Source organism: Centroberyx gerrardi, chromosome 18 (assembly GCF_048128805.1).
Source record: "Centroberyx gerrardi isolate f3 chromosome 18, fCenGer3.hap1.cur.20231027, whole genome shotgun sequence".
Lineage (NCBI taxonomy): Eukaryota > Metazoa > Chordata > Actinopteri > Beryciformes > Berycidae > Centroberyx > Centroberyx gerrardi.
This window is the reverse complement of record NC_136014.1, coordinates 18,732,256-18,748,686: the sequence shown is the minus strand read 5'-3', so window position 1 is coordinate 18,748,686 and position 16,431 is coordinate 18,732,256. Positions and strand designations below refer to the sequence as shown.

The following is a 16,431-nucleotide window of genomic DNA, read 5'->3' as shown; positions in this document are numbered from 1 at the left end:
TTATTTGACCCTAATGTTTATCCTAGCCTCTCCATCACAGACGCGGACACTGACACAGTTACAGTCACAGACACAGACTCACAGTCACACATGATACACACACACACACACACACACACACTCACAAACTATTACACTAACCCACACCTTTTTCTCCTCCCAGCATGACACTTGGGAAACAATTTGAGACGGTGGGTCCGTGGACGATCAGCCCTCTACTGTAATTGGGTCCCTTGTAACCCAGCAAATTCATGTCAGCATTGGTCACACGGGATACTAATCTAAATGGCATCAGTGTCCTACTTTGTGTATGTGTGTGTGTGTGTGTGTGTGGCAAGTGAAAAAGGCGTGGTAACTTTGAGGAGCAAGTAAGAGAATGCGAGAGGGCCTATCAAGGAGGCTGCTGGTGTATGTGTGTGTGCAAGTGCTTGCGTATGTAAGTGTGTGTGTGTGTGTGTGTGTGTGTGTGTGTGTGTGTGTGTAGGTGTGTGTGTGTGTGTGAGCGTGTGCGCATGTGTGTGACATTCCAGCAAATTTGCGGCCGGAATAAATGTCATCCAATTTCATCTCTCTCTCTCTCTGTGCAGAAACATGTAATATGAGAGAGGCAAAGAATGGTAAATGGCAGGGTGACACTCAAGATAAGAAAACCGCCATTTGGCATATTGTATAATCATGACACCAACAGAAAGAAACATCAAACACATCTATCAACATCTATAATCACCTGCTGCTACAAGACAATACAGATGAAGCAATTTAGATTGTTTAAGATATGATGCATGTGTCTGCACCTCAGACAGCGGTACACCGATCGAAGATGCATCGGGCCTTGATGGCTCCCACAGAAACAGGTGGGAAATCTGTAGGCTACGGCTGTACACTTTCCGAACTTCCAGAGCGAGTTAGCACAATCCACCGTGAAGGCTCCAAGTACCATCTGTGGGGGCCTAAGTGATGAACTGGGAAGCTGCTGACACAGTAATTGCAGACGTCTGGCAGTGAGACCGAGAAGAAGGAAAAAGAGAGGAGTGTGAAGCGAGAGAGAGAGAGAGAGCAACAGACAGAGAGAGAGAGAGAGAGAAAGAGAGACAATCAGTAACCTCAGAGTGAGAGGTTGATAATTACCAGGCGGTAATCATTAAGCACTGAGCCTGTGATCTTACTCAGCTCTCAAACACTGTACTAAGCTGCATGGAAAGAACGTCTTAGGGACTAAAAAAACGAGTGTTGCAGTGGTCTGGTGGTTGGGTGTAGCAACAGACCTGCCTGGGAACCTGTCCATGGCTTGAAAGTGCATTGGTTTGAGTCCAGCTCATTTAAAATTTCTCTCACTCTCTCTCAAGTGTCACTAATATCTGAAGAAAAAAAAAATATGCTGAGAAAGGGTGGACTTCCCACTCTCTTTAGAAATAAAAATGTCAGAGGTAATTGCCTTTAACACGCCTCCACAGGATCAAAAACATCAGCTTCATCTGATGGAGAATGAGTACTCCTTGTCCAGCTCCTCACAGCAGCACGTTCATCATATGAGTGCCCTTCAAACGCACTGTGGGGTTCTTCTGCTGAGAGCCCTTTGGTGGATAAAATTAATGGCTGAAAGCCATCAAATACCAGTGCAATTTCATCTTTCCTTCAGAGCACCGGGTCTCCTCAGCCCACAGTCTGCCAATCAATCACCTCACTATGGCAACTTAACACAATGAATAACATGACCGCCCAGTGGGTCAACCTATAATTATTATGAGCCCAGACTTTCGCAATTACTATACTTTTTAAAAGTAAAGAGACAGAGTGGTCCATGTAAAAGCCAGAGACTATTAGCCACAATGGACATCAGACATCAGGTCCATCTGACATGTTACCAGCTCTATCCGGCCGGACCAGGTACTTGTTGACTTCCACAGTCAAATGCCTGGCCAGGTGTCCCTCTGAGTTGAGATGAACCCGTTCATCTCTGGATAGATCAAGCAGCCGCTGGTAAATTCAACGCTCCTCATCTCTAATGAAGTACCCTCCAGTGTGTGTGTTCCTATAGTGAGGAGCGCTTTATTCTTTGTAGTCTGCTGCTAGTAAATTGGTTGAGCGGTTTAGCTACCTATCATCGATAACTACCTATCAGCTTCACTGCGATGTACAGAGAATGAATGAATGAAAGGGAGAGAGAGAGAGAGAGAGAGAGAGAGAAGGGGGAATAAGAACAATAGACTAAAAGAATGAGAACAAGAACAATTCACCTTACTTTCTGATCCATGCACATCTAAATTGGTCTTGTGAAGGTGGATTGTGGAGGGGGTGGGGTGGGGGGGGTATTGTATGTACTCGCTGGTGCAATTGAGTGCAGAGTGGGAATGCTGTCTGCCAATGACAAATGACTTGTTGTTGTGTGGCCTTTCAAAACCATCCGCCACACACTGCACAAGTACAGCAATTTACAAGAGCCATGAGAAGCTGATGAGAAGCCGCCTATTGATTTCACTCATCTTTCAGACAAGGTAAGCAAATACAACATGGCCCTCGGAAAATAAGTGTGTGTGTGCCTGTTTGCAAGCACAAACACAAATTCACTATAAATGAACACGCATGTGCACAAGCAAGCCCCCACACACATTTGACAGTGTATGAAGGTCAGCATGTACTCACACAAAATGTATGCACACACACGCACACACACACACACACATTAGTAAAGTTAAGTTTGAATGGTGGTACCAGTTAAATGTATATTGTGATAGCTGTGGCTGCAAGAATATTGTATGGGGAATGCATTCATCTACAGAATAAAGATTTGAATCAACCAAGCTTTGACAAGTATGTTGCACTGAAAATAAAGTAAATAAATAATGGACTGTGTGTCCTTGATGCTGTGTCCTCAACTTCTCTCTTTCCGGGAAACTAAAGATTATTGACTCATACGGATAAAGACACCCTATAACAGCGGTTCCCAACTCCAGTCCTCTGGACCCCGAGTACTGCTGGTTTTCGTTGTAGCCATCTAATAGGGACTGATTTAGGGACTGATTTAGACCTGGTATGCTAAGTGAATGCACTTAAACTACCTGGTCCGGTCCTTGGGGGCCCAAGGACTGGAGTTGGGAACCACTGAGCTGTAATGACAAGTCCAGGTCTGCAATTGTTTTCTCACACAGTGTTAGCATGATGGTGCATGACTAAGCATTAGAAGGGAAGATCATCTGATCATCTGATCTTTATTGAAGCACCCTAGTTAAAGCACCTGACAGTAAGAGAGGAAAAAAGAAATATACACAGAGGCAGAAAGAGTAACAGATTGAGACGTACTAGGAGAGACAGAAAGACATAGACTGACACAGAAAGAAATATCTCAGTTGCAAAAGAAAACATGTGCGTAAGGTGCACTTTCTGAGATATGTCCCCCGCCCCAAAACCCTGAAATCCAGGCTCGGTGTTAGAGGTATTGATTGGGTGATTTGTATGTGTTGCCGGTGCTTCTGAAATGTGTCTAGGAACATGTGTTGATGGATGTGTCTGTGGCCGGGCTTTCAGCCTGTGAGGGCCAGGGTGGAAGCAGGGAACGCTCTGTCAGCCTCAAGGTTACCCGCCTGGTCCAAAACAGATGGATGCCCCTCGTCGTAACTGTCTGTAATGTGTTCAACTCAATCATTCTCTCTCTCTCTCTCTCTCTCACCCGCCTGCTCTATCGCTCTCTCTTTCTCCTTCCCTCCATATCTCCCTCCCTCACTCATGGAGACAGTTTGGAGAAAGTCTGAGAAGAGTTGTACTGTATGTATCCAGAGACAGCGGTTGAACTTATGATTGTATTTGTCACACCATGCAGGAGAATTTCTACATCTTCTCCTGGGTGCAGCAACTTGGAGATACAGTTGTTAGCTACTGTGTCGTTTGTCTCTTGCTATGTGAAGTCAAATATCAAGACATAATCCTGCAAGCAGAAAAGATGTATACTTTAGATATACGCCAATAATCTCATGCACTGCAAAAACTGACAAACTTGTTAAGTTACTTTATCTTGTATCCAGACTTATCAAGCTTATTTTAGGATTTTTTTTGTGTGAAATCATCTCACTACACTGGCAGATAATTTTACCGGTTTCAACAAATCTGACTTTTTCTCAGGATAATGTAACTTGTTTCAGGACATTTACTTGGTAAAAGTGAAAGAAAGTTTCTTGTTTCAAGATTTCCTTCATTGTTTTATGATGATATCTTGAAAGAAGTCATATTGGCATGTATCAAGGCAAATTTATTGAAACCAGCAAGATTATCTGTCAGTGCAGTGAGATAATTTGACTAAAAATATCCCGAAATAAGCTTGATAGGTCTATAAACAAGTTAAATCACTCAGCAGCTTGTCATTTTTTGCAGTACATGTATTGACATTTGAAATATAAAAGTTAATTTCATGAAGTGTTGTGACCCAAAATAAAATGGCTCACGCGCGCCCACATGACAATTTTAGCACATCTAGCATATCTTAATTATTATGAGACTATATTTGTTATTTCCAGGATAAAAGGCTGTAAAGCACACACATCCGAATACGTGGGTTACATCAAGACCACAAAGCACCTGGATGCATACAGTCTGGCTGACCCCACCCCACCCCAACCCCTCCTTCCCACACATACATTGACACTCATGAAGAGAAACACCCCCCCACTCTTCCCCTCCTTCTTTCTACCCCTCTCTCTCTCATTTGCCATTCTCTTTCTTCTGACCCTGGGGCATTTGGGCTCCACAGCACCGCATATATCCAATTATACCGCGGCTCTGCGCGCGGCGGTGACACATCGATTGACACGAGCGACATCCAGCCTTATCGCGGTGACATGATGCGGTGCTGGGCAAGCATCATTAGCCTGATCAGCCAATAGCGGCACTGCTAGTTAGACCCCAAGGGCTGGACATGGAGCTCCGGCTCTAATACAGATATCATAAGACAGGGAGGGAGAGTGATAAAGAGATAGAGAGAGAGATAGAGAGAGAGAGAGAGAGAGAGGGGTGGAGGCAGAGCGAGATTATAGACCTTCAAGGGGGAACTTTATGTCTGTGTATGTGTGTGTATGAAATGTGTTTCGGCAATTGCATCGGGTTCATGCGGGGCGACTGCGCTCCACCCTGAGACACGGCTACATAACAACAGCAGCATTTCCCTCAAAGCATCAAACATCAAACTACATAATCCATCATCCACGTCTTGTTGCAATGCGACTATACTGCAGCCAGCTGTCAAACCTTCCAGTGGCTGGATGGGTGTTTAAGCCATGTGATCATATGATCCATCAGTCAGATAAGCATCTGCTTGTTTGCTATGTCAGTGATGTGCCACACAACACGCCCGCCTCCTAAACTATTACAACAGTGAGAGTCAGATCATTCCGATGTGTGCTTTTGAAATAGGTTGTGCCCCGAAGACAAAACATGCTCTGTGGGACTTTCTTTTGGCCCATTTCTGATCTACCTGTGGTATTTATAGGCAAATGTTCTCATACTTCTTTGCTCCACTTATGAGCCCTCTTTAGCCAAAAGGTAGTTTCACAAACTGTACAGGAAAAATCTTCCCATTTTACTAATCTATAAGTTTGTGTTATAACAAAACAAAGAAAAGACGCTGCCATTGTATAAGTCCCACTTTTTAAGTGTTTGCTGCTTTGCTGCTGCTGAGGAAAACACTGTAGGGCGAGCACAGGAAGAGAAATTCAGGTTGAAGTATATATTATTTAAGAGCATTGTATGGTCTGCAGCAGGGACAATAATTGGGACATGAACTGAGCTGTAAACTATCCAGTGTTCATCAGTGTCAATCCTCATAAGGCCATGTTACACGGATAGCATTTTGAGACCATGTAATTTTAAAAAACTATGACCAACAGTACATTTTAAGAGCTTCAGTCCAAAATGAGATAACAACCTTTCAGAAAAAGTTATGTCTATCTCGATAAACTCTCTGCTGGCATGAAAGGAAACACATTCAAGTTACTAGCAAGTTGCTAACAAGTTGGCATGCCAACACTTTTGCCTTCAAAACAGCACGATTTTGAGGTTGGATTAATTTATAATTTTAGATGTGAAACACCTCATGGATCCAGAAAGTAACTCACTCACACATTCATTCACTCACTCGCTCACGGTTAGCCTATCTGCCCCTAGTGGCCGTTAGGAGGCATGGTACACAGAATTTTAGGTAACTCTAAAAATGGATGGACAGTGTTTTTGAGGGGAAAACGTTCTTTTTATTTGTTTCTTGTAGAATAATATGTCACCCAACTTGATTTTGTCCACTTTGCTGTCCCTCTTCCCTGCTGATAGTAATGCTGATTGTCTCCACTGGCTGAAAAAGTTGTTCATGTATCATGGCGTAAGGTTGCCACCTATACATCTGTGCCCAGCTGAATCCAAGCCAAGCCCCATGGTTCCCCGGGTGTGCTTGGCACGCTATAGCCAACTAACCCCTGCTGAACACCTGTTAGCCAGCCCAAGCCAGCCAGCACTACTTAATCCCATTTACAGTGACAGCAGGTTAAATTATTCAGCGTTCCAATGAAAACTCTTCCAGTATGCATGAGGGGGTCTATGGATATGCCTCCTCATATCTACCAGCGCTGTGTGCATGCATATGTGTGTGTGTGTGTGTGAGTGTGTGCGTGTCTGTGCATGTGTGCAAGAGTCTAAGTGTGTGTGTACCTGTCTGTCCATATGTGTGCGTGTGTGTCTGTTCATGTTTGCTTGTATATTCCACAACCTTCACTCCTCATCATTGTCGTCATATCATACTGAATAGTGCCATTGTGTCGCTCTGATTTCTTTTTCAGTTTTAACAATGTTGGGCAGAAATATAAGTCGATGAGGGAAAAATGCTGTTATTATTGCTGATTTTCTACTCTGTAGAACATTGTGAACCAGAAGAAATAGCGCTTGTTCCTCAACCCCCTCCTCTCTCGTCTATTCTCCTTCCCCTCTCCCCTCCTCGCTCTTCTCCCAAACGAACCAGGGAGAAATGGCTATGAGGCGAATTCAATGATTATTTTCTTTTAAATAGCAAAGGAAGCAACGCTGCTGTTATGTTGTCATTTATGTAAGTAGTCAAGACAGTTAGCCAGATATGGTTACAGCCCTCTGAGCACGTCTTGAAAAGTAAATTAAGGACATTGGGTTTAGCAGGAGCAGGGGGTTGGTGGGGATCATTGCCCTGACAGAGAAATTCATCACAAAATCCATCTAAGCAATTATTGATGTCAACAACAAACTGATGAACAGCTTTCTGTTGCCTGTCTTCTGCCTCCCTCCCTTCCCTCTCTGTCTTTCTCTCTGTTTGTTTACTATGTTCCTGACAGTGGAACAATGCAGCGACCTTTGCGGAGATAATTCTATTACGTAAGTTGAGTAATTGCTCTGGATGTGGAAGACGAGTGTCCGCTGCTCTTCTCCATTTGGCCCACAGCTCCCATGTCCTTGGATTTAAATGAAACTCTGCGGTAATCATAGAAACTGACAGGGAGAAGGGAGGACAAAAAACAGAGAGAGAGAGATGGAGAGGAGAGGAGAGGAGAGGAGAGGAGAGGAGAGGAGAGAGGAACAAAAGACGAAGAGGAGACGAAGAGGAGAGGGGGATGAATATGAGACGACAGGGGGATGGAGATGAGCATGACAAAAGCAGTGAGCCAGAACCAAGCAGGATGAAAATGCTATAAAAAGGAGTCCCGTTTTTTTTTTTTTTCTCCTTTTTTTTGGGAAGCAGCACTGGGCACAACATGTACCTCGAGATTATCCAAGTGGCTCCTAGAATGGCCCGTATGGTGCAAAGAGCCCTGTGAATTTCCTTTGTGTCTTGTTCCCATAAGTGAAGGTGCGCAGTCACAAAGTGCAGGCTGCAGAGGTACACAGGAATAAATGGAAGGAGCGCAGACAGTTCTCGCCTGCTTACTTCTTTTTTTTTTCCGCCACCTAGAGCCTTGTTGGCTACAATGGCGAGGTGCACAGAGGGCAGAGAGGCTTCAGGCTAACAATCCATATAGCCGGAGCAGTGAACGGCTTTACTGGCAAAAAAAAAAATGTTCACTTTACTTTGTTCCAAGTTTCTTCATTTGGACAGTGGATAGAGACGGAGTCAGAGTCACAGAGGCAGACAATTACTGATATTTGCTGCCAGCTATCAGAGAGCGAGACAGACAGAAACAGAGAGAGAGAGAGAGGCTCCACTCCCACATTGTTAATTAGAAACTCTCTCACACGGTGCTGTGCTCACTGAATAAAAGACACAGTCATGCACATACCCACACACACACATACACACACACACACACACACACACTGCGCAGCTCTACACAGTTTTCGTTTTTATCAAACTACTTCAATCGAACAGTAACATTGTTGGCGATATGATTGCGTTGTACTACACTGGATTTTGCATTGTTTTGGAGATTGCACGATATTCTCTCTAAGATCAAGAACTGTAGAGATCGGATGGGCTGTGTGCTTGCAGAAGGATAGATGGAGAGAGCAAGGGAGAGAGAAGTATGAGAGGAAAGGCAGTACAGGAAAATAAGAGGAAAGCTGATTTCATGCTCGGGGGATTGCATCTCATTTTCTCCTAATGCAGAGGGACAGTGTGCGGTCCTGGTTGTGGTTTTACTGCCACCTAGTGGACTCTGTCTGCACTGCTCAGCACATGAAACCTCGCAGGACACAGGCTGTCATGTTCATAGTCAACAGAGAGGCACGCAGAGGAAGATTAGGTCAATCTGTGTGAAACAAGCTGGGCCCCTTATCTTGGTCAGACAGGGTGAAAAAAAAAATAAATAAAAAGCAAGATGCTGGCTGCTGTATTGTAGGCCTGTGTGTGCTTTTTGAAATGTAAACATGGTTCCAGTAAAGTATTCCTGAACTGAACTGGCTGCATGCCTGGCTTTGGTCTCCTTTATCCCTTTTTCTCCTTTCACTCCTTTTATCATTTCTTTTCTCGTTTCTAGACAAAAAAAACAGCATGGGAAGCAAATGGCAAAGGTGCTCAGGGGGTGAAAATGCAATCAAGGGAGCAGCCAATAATGCCAAAATACATTTGTTTGGGTACCTTACACACACTTGAAGTCCCAGAATTTCAAAAAGGACAAACTACAAGGCTGTGAAGGGCTAGATGGACACACCAAAAAGCATTTCGCCAAGGAGGCTTCTTCAGTTTTTTTTTTTTGTGTTTCTAGCACAGGGGAAAATGAAAAGAACTGGCTGGTAAAAAAAGAGTACACAAAAAAAAGAAAATCAACTGAACAATTAATTTAAAGGAGAATACCACTCAGTTAACAATGCTATATGGGGTAGAACAGTCCAGCCAATATTATACATAACTTATACAATTGTAAGATAAATTACTATTGAAGCCTGTGTGTTTCAACAAGAAATATATCCATGTCAATACGAAATCAATGCAACCTCCTACTCAAAGTCAAAGAAAGAAAGAAAGAAAGAAAGAAAGAAAGAAAGACATTGGTATTTGAGAGATATGAAGTCACACACATTTCCGCAGCCAGACAGACAGGCGGACTGACAGAGTATCTGTGTGTCAGTTGCAGCAGGGTCTGGATGATTAGGGGATGCCAGCGCTCACAGAGAGCAGCTCTCCTTACAGCCTCCACCACCTCATTAGTCTGGCCCAGCAGCAGTATGCCCCCACTATTAACCGCTAAATGAAAGACCGCCAACCGTGATTACTGAGGGGAAGTCCCCTGTTGTCATGGGGATAAGAGATCCCTACACACACACACACACACACACACCCACACACCCTCTGACTATACGATAGCTCTTTGAAGGGCGTTTATGAAAAGGCGATTGAGGTAGACGTGGATATTTTACACATCGTCGGTCACAGCCGTTGACTCAAAGCCAGAGATATAAAACCTGTTGCAACAAATTGCCCTGCATTGCAGCAAAACACCCCGACTCTCCAACAAGTCTCCACAGCTTCATCTAAAGATCACATGAAGCTTCCGACGCCACTTTCATGCAGCGAATCGGACAATACTTTATGGGCAAATGAGTGAAACAGCTTCTGTACGCTCATGCAAGCATCTCCTTGACTCAAGGAGAAGGTACTCACGGTTGCTGAGTGGCGCCCCCCAGAGTGGATGTCATGGCTCCACAGGTGCAGCCACTTCAGTTGGGTGTAAATGTGTGCCAAAGTGTTTGTGTGTGTGTGTGTGTTTGCACTTTTACATGTGCTGTGTGCTTAATTACTGTAAGTTATCAGAGTGAATGTGTGTTTGTGCTAATGTGGGTTTCTGATTCAGGATGTCTGTGTACAGTAAGTGTGTCAGGACAGGTGTGTAGGCTTGAATGAATGCACATGTGTGTTAACGTGCGTAAGATATGGAAATCTTAAACCCAGTAGTACTCACGGTCGTTGCAGTGAGTCCCCGTGTAAGATGTCATGGTGCAGTCGCAGGTGAAATTCTCCCACTGCTGGATACACACGCCCATGTTGGCACACGAGTCCTCCTGGCAGGTGGTACTGGGGCCTGGATGAGAGGGAGAGGGAGGGAGAGAGAGAGAGAGAGAGAGAGAGAGAGACAGAGGCAAAGAGAGATACCACAGGTGCAGAGTCAAGCAACAATAGGAGGCGCTACTGAGCTTAAACATTGCAGGACCCATGCAGAAGAAATGCACTCTAGAGAGAGGCGTACAACATGTGTGCCTAGAAGAAAGAACAAGGAGCAGACAGTGCCACCACAGGAAGCCCGACCTGGAGTATAACTCACTCAATCTGGTGAATCTTGTATCATGCTGGTTAAAGCAGCATCGCACCGTCAAGCCAAAGCGGACGCACCAGGTTTTTGCTTTGGTTTTCAGAGGATGAACAGCACGCAGCTCAAACAGCATTGGCGTATACAGTGTGTGACATTTAAAGCTAGACCCGGTTCAGCTTCAATATGCTACACTTTGACTTTGTTATCTTTGGTACCATTAAAAGAATTGCTGGATAGAGTGCTTGCTAGCTATAGCGCACAAGAAAAGAGCATATCGTCGTCGTCAGGTGAAAACCTAATAACTCTAATCTTTGTGATTTCCATGTTTTAACTTCAGTTGAAGGATCTCATGCTCCTCTATGGACTGAGAAAATTCTGGGTTTAAGAAACCTTTTCAAAACCAATTAAACTCAAAACTGCATGGCCATCAAGCTAAAAACAAGACTGTTTTTCTTAGTTTCTGAAAAGTTTGGAGATACAAGGTTTTCAGTGGACAACAGCGATATTCAGTATATTCTGATCTGCACTTAAAACATGCTGCTGCGGATGCGTTGTACCCCTAGTTCTGGGTTGCCGTGACGTCTTGTGATGACACTGTCAACATCCCATAATTTCCTTCTTTGGATTGTGTGTGCAGGGTGGAGACGCATGCAATTTGTATCATTCCAACAAGTAGTTTGAAAAGTTCTATCCAAGTAAAGCTTAGAACACTGCATTCCCTCTGTGGACAAGCAAGACGAGACAGAAAAAAAAAATAAAATAAAAAAAACAACCTTTTTACAAATGACTCATGGCAAAAGATTCCATTAAACAATACCCATAAAAATGGCATAAAGTGTCTCTGACAATCTTCTTTCCAAACATCTCTTTCACTGTGAGAATACACGCCGTACACTAGACACACTAGACAGACAGAATTCATGAACAGCGGAGAAGAAAAGAAAAGTAAAGTGCACTTGAGAACACGTAGTGCATATCCTTGAGTATGCACTTCAGTCAGAGAGAGTTGAGGAGGGTATTCAAAGTCAAACTGGATGTGTGTTTGCCATTCTCCTACACCACACATAGCTCATACTTTTGAATACTTATACGGAGAGGGAATGCAGATAACGACAAGTGCACAGCATAGATAACGAGATAAACAATCCCCACTGGAGTCTACATAGACACAGGGGAACACCTTATCAAAAGACCTCCAGATAATAAATAAAAAAAAAAGAAGAAACAGTCCAAATAAATGGTAGACAAATGCAAGTAAACGGTGTTTAAGAGCAATTGTCTTGTGCAAGACAATGTGAAGAGAAGAAGACATTTGAAGTGGAAAACAGAGCAAGTTTGCCAGCTGAAAGTGCATTTACTGTGTAATGTACGGTAATGGTAGTCAGCCACGCATCCCCAAGATCGTGTGTGTGTGCATGTGTGTATCATGTGTATCAGTGTGCTTGCGTATGCATACATACATCAGTGTGTGCTTGTTGGCGTGTGCAAGTGAGTATTTCTCTGTTTGAGTATTTCAGCGGGAGGCCACTCGCTCTCTGAAAAACACTTTCTCATCTTGCCGAAGAAGCAAGCATGACGGGTTTTTGAAAGAATGAGAGAGAGAGAGAGAGAGAGAAGGAGAGAAAGGGGCTAGATACATCAGCACCACCCTGACAGTGTTTAGAAGTGCAGTGACAGCCTCTTTCTCTCGTCTATGCCAGCCTGTAATACATCACAACTGGCCTTTTCATACCCGAATACATTACTCCCACAAAGTGTCTGCCTCTGCTTTTAGGCTCTGTCTTATAATGTTCCTTAACCTGTCTCTATGACTGGCAGATATAGGTATTATCTGACCTGCACATAGTACATAATATTTACTTTTGTCCATCATATAGTGTCATAAAAAATTGGTTAATGAACTATACTGCATCTCATCCCATCATACTAGCACAATGATCACGATAGAATATCCGACTTGTTTTGTTTAATACTGTATTTATGTACTATAATTCTGTATAACTTCAAATATATTCCTTCGACACTTACACTGGGACTGAGCTTGGAGGGAAAAATGTTATCTGGCCATGCATCTACAACACATACCAATGTAAACACAGTAATATCGGGGCCGCAAGGCTGAACTCATTTGTCGGCGCTGTTGCCATGGTGGTAATCAATAATTACAGAATATGCACTGGGTGATAATTTTGAAACCCTCATCGCTCTGCTGAACTATGTTGAATATAAAGCTAAAGGTTCAATTTTGTGTTCTGTGTAATATTGAGGTATCAAGGCAGGTATATATCAAATCTTTCCAAATTATTAAATAATAAGGTAATTATTCTGTCTGCACACAAGGTATAGCATTGTAACATTATTATGCTATTAGCATAAAGTAATATTGACAATCACACAGTTTGCCCCAGAAATCCCTCATTCATAATTACTCATATTTATCAGGTATTGCTATAAATTACAATGGATTTTCTAGTGATATTTATGTAATTATACTGTTATTTCTCTGTACTATGTGTTCCATAATATGATGTGCTAACAAAACAGAATTTCCTCCAGAAATTATTCCAAATTGGCTGCTTGAATGAATGTCATTCAATTGCATCTCTCTCTGTCTGTATACTGTATGTCTGTATATCTCTCTCCTCTCCTCTCCTCTCCTCTCCTCTTTCTTCAGCCCCAGAGAACATGTGAGAGATCCAGATTCTGCTGAAAGTTTAATGGGCTGGGCCTGACCGGCTAGCTATGCAGCCAGCAGACCACCACATGTTTATGGATAAGCAACATCTTGTGTGTATGCATTCTAGCCCCCGTATTCATTCCCTCTGCTTTGATTCATAGAGCAGCGTTATTCAAGCCTCACTCCCTGTTACTGCTTTCCAAATCCCAGCTCCTTACTTTGCCTCTCAACCTTTCTGGTTGCCTTCATCTCTCGCTTTGCTTTCCAAAGGTCTCTCTTTCTCTCTCTCTTTTTATCTATTTATGCTTTCAGAGAGCAAGTCCCTCCTGCAGCATTGGGGGACATTATTGCCATGGTGACACCCACGATGCATTGCACATAGCAGTCTTTCAGGCAAGCAGGCCTCCTAGAGGAGGAGTTGAACCCTCTACCTTGCAGGTCGGCTTTGGTGAAACCAACTTTGTTAGCGCAGAAAGAAAACAACAAACAGAACAGAACAGAGCGGAAAACAAGAGTAAAGGTTAGTGAGGGACCATTGGTGTTAGTGTGCTTAAATCTTGTACAGGTTTTTTTCAGTTTGACAAAGTGCAACGTGGGGCAAGGTAGTTGATTTGTTAGTGTGCACAAGGGAGCAAGTAATAAAAAGGAATCAAGGGTGAGTTCCTATATATTTTTTCACCTGTCATATCACTGGATGTTATAAGTATGACTTTTGGCTTTAAATATCATGGCCACATTTCTGGTCATAAAGGCTATCATACAGTACAACTCCCATAGTGTAAAGATAACAGCTAATTGCCATGTGCTTTCACCCGGACCAAAGCAAAGTCATTACAGAGACTACTGTGTGTGAGTAAATCTTAATCTTCTACTGCCCTCTAGAGGAATTATGAGGAAGTCTGAACCACACACAAGAGCTTCCATACTGTATTTGAATATTTTAAATGAAATATAACTAATTTATTGAACATTTAATCTGCACAGATAGTTTTGGCAAGAACCATTTATGAGGAGGAATATCCAATATGTTTGAAAACAGCCTCAAATCAAACCTGACTTCCTCTAAGCCTTAGTGTAATTTCACACTCAAAGTAACACGAGTAAGAAGCCAAAACATTAATCGGTGTATTGCTGTACAAATACTGCACCATCAGCAACTTATCATTTAGGGAAAAATATATAGATTGTATATATTCATCACTTGAAATTTATATTAGTAACAAGCTGCCTTGCATTGAAATAGGAGTTTTGGGAGCTGAAGAGGGAATAGGAGGCAGGTGGGTGGGTGCATGAGTGTAAGTAAGGGGTGACAAATCAAAAATCTAATAATGAGTGCACCTCAATGTGAAGTGAATTACTTCAAATGCCAAATTAATATAAAGCATCTTTAAGGGGTAATTTTTAAACAAAAGTTTGCCTTGTAAAATAATCTACAATTTAAAAGAAGGAAAACCATTTTTAATTTTATAGTTGATTAATTTTCTTCACCACACTTGTGGGGGGGAAAAAAAAGTTTCTCAGTTTGTTCTTCAGTTTTTAATACTTCCAGTTGGCTTGCAGATATTGGTGCAACATGGAATGCTAACAAGGCTGACGAGCCATTGTTACAGAAACTGAAGGACAAATTTTGAAACATTTTCCCTCTAATGTGACAAATCCCTGGCGAAGAAAAAAATCAAAAAACTAAGTAGGATTTAAAATGCCAAGGCATTCCTTTAGGGCTACTGAGGTGCACCCTAATTAGTTTAATAACAGCTCAGAGCAGATTATGTTGCTTATATCTGTACCTTCACAGCCACGCTCAACCTGCCCGCTGCGGAAAAGGGCGTCGCTGATGAGGTCGGGCAGGCGGCCGTTGAGGTCAACGGAGGCCAAGCAGCCCTGGAAGCCCTCCCGAGAAACCACCAGCTTAGGGAGGTTCTGATACATGTTGGGTCCCAGGCCTCCGATGAACAGGTCACCTAGAGGGAGAGAGGGGTTGACAGAGGGAGGGAAAGGCAGATGAGTGAGTAAATGGATGGATGGATGGATGGATGGATGGATGGATGGATGGATGGATAGATGGATGGATGGATGGATTTGATGGAAATTACTATTGTGTTGAAATTGGAGTATACAAATCAATTTGGAAACAAAGAATGACATGCAGAATTACCTTTCAAAATGAAAAACATTTGCTGATTACACCTCATTTCAAAATAATATTTCAATCACAACCACATCTCATGACCTTACCAACAAAATATTCCATTAGGATGGAATGGGCTCTTTGATATTCTTGACAGACTGCGTCACTGAGATTACGTTCTCAAAATAGATGCATAGCATTTTGGAGCGAAACCCCTTAAAGTGCAGCCAAAACCAACACTAATGACTCAGCAACCCTTTACCACCATACAGCATTATGAGTGTGTTCATATGTGTTAATGATATTTAGGCTGTTTGTTGGGTGCAGTAGTACAGTGCACCCCCAGATTTACAGATGGATACACTCCATATACCAGAGTATCGTCTCAACTACAAAACTGGGATGCGGTACCTTTGAGGTCCAGGTTCTTGGCTCCGTTGACATTCTGGGTGACTGATTTTGTGTCCACCTTGAGGGTGTGAGTGTTGGAGGCGTCCCGTGTGATGACCACGTTATGCCACTGATTATCGTTCAGCGGGTTGTCACTGTTGCCCTTCAATAGACTCGGCCCGTTCCCCAGGTCAAACACATAGTGGATAAACCTGCAGGAGATGACAAAGAAGAACAGCGGATTAGCAAATCAGGATTCCTGCTCAGTTTAAATTTCATTTTTTTTCCCCCAGACTTTAATTCATTGATTGGATTTGAATATTTTGTTGTTCAGTTTCATGATTTCATGATTTATGCTGTTATATTGCCCTCCCCCCCCCCCTCTCTCTCTCTCTATCGCTCACTCACTCACACACACACACACACACACACACACACACACACACACACACACAGACGAAAAAAGACCCTTTTATAAAGCATGTACAGCCACAGGG

General features: G+C 43.0%; 1 protein-coding gene across 3 annotated transcripts in view; it reads right to left on the bottom strand.

The window, feature by feature from the left end:
* nrxn3b (neurexin 3b) overlaps positions 1-16,431 on the bottom strand; it is a 259,015-nt gene that overhangs the window by 140,269 nt on the left and 102,315 nt on the right. For 2 of the 3 annotated variants that reach the window (XM_071924921.2, XM_071924923.2), the window contains 3 exons: positions 15,956-16,146; positions 15,204-15,377; positions 10,392-10,511 (listed from right to left, as the gene is read on the bottom strand). In XM_071924921.2, the coding sequence (XP_071781022.1) occupies positions 10,392-10,511; positions 15,204-15,377; positions 15,956-16,146 (485 nt within the window). Of the gene's footprint in view, positions 1-10,391; positions 10,512-13,847; positions 13,875-15,203; positions 15,378-15,955; positions 16,147-16,431 lie in introns of all 3 variants that reach the window. The other variant, XM_071924920.2, reaches the window with a different exon arrangement.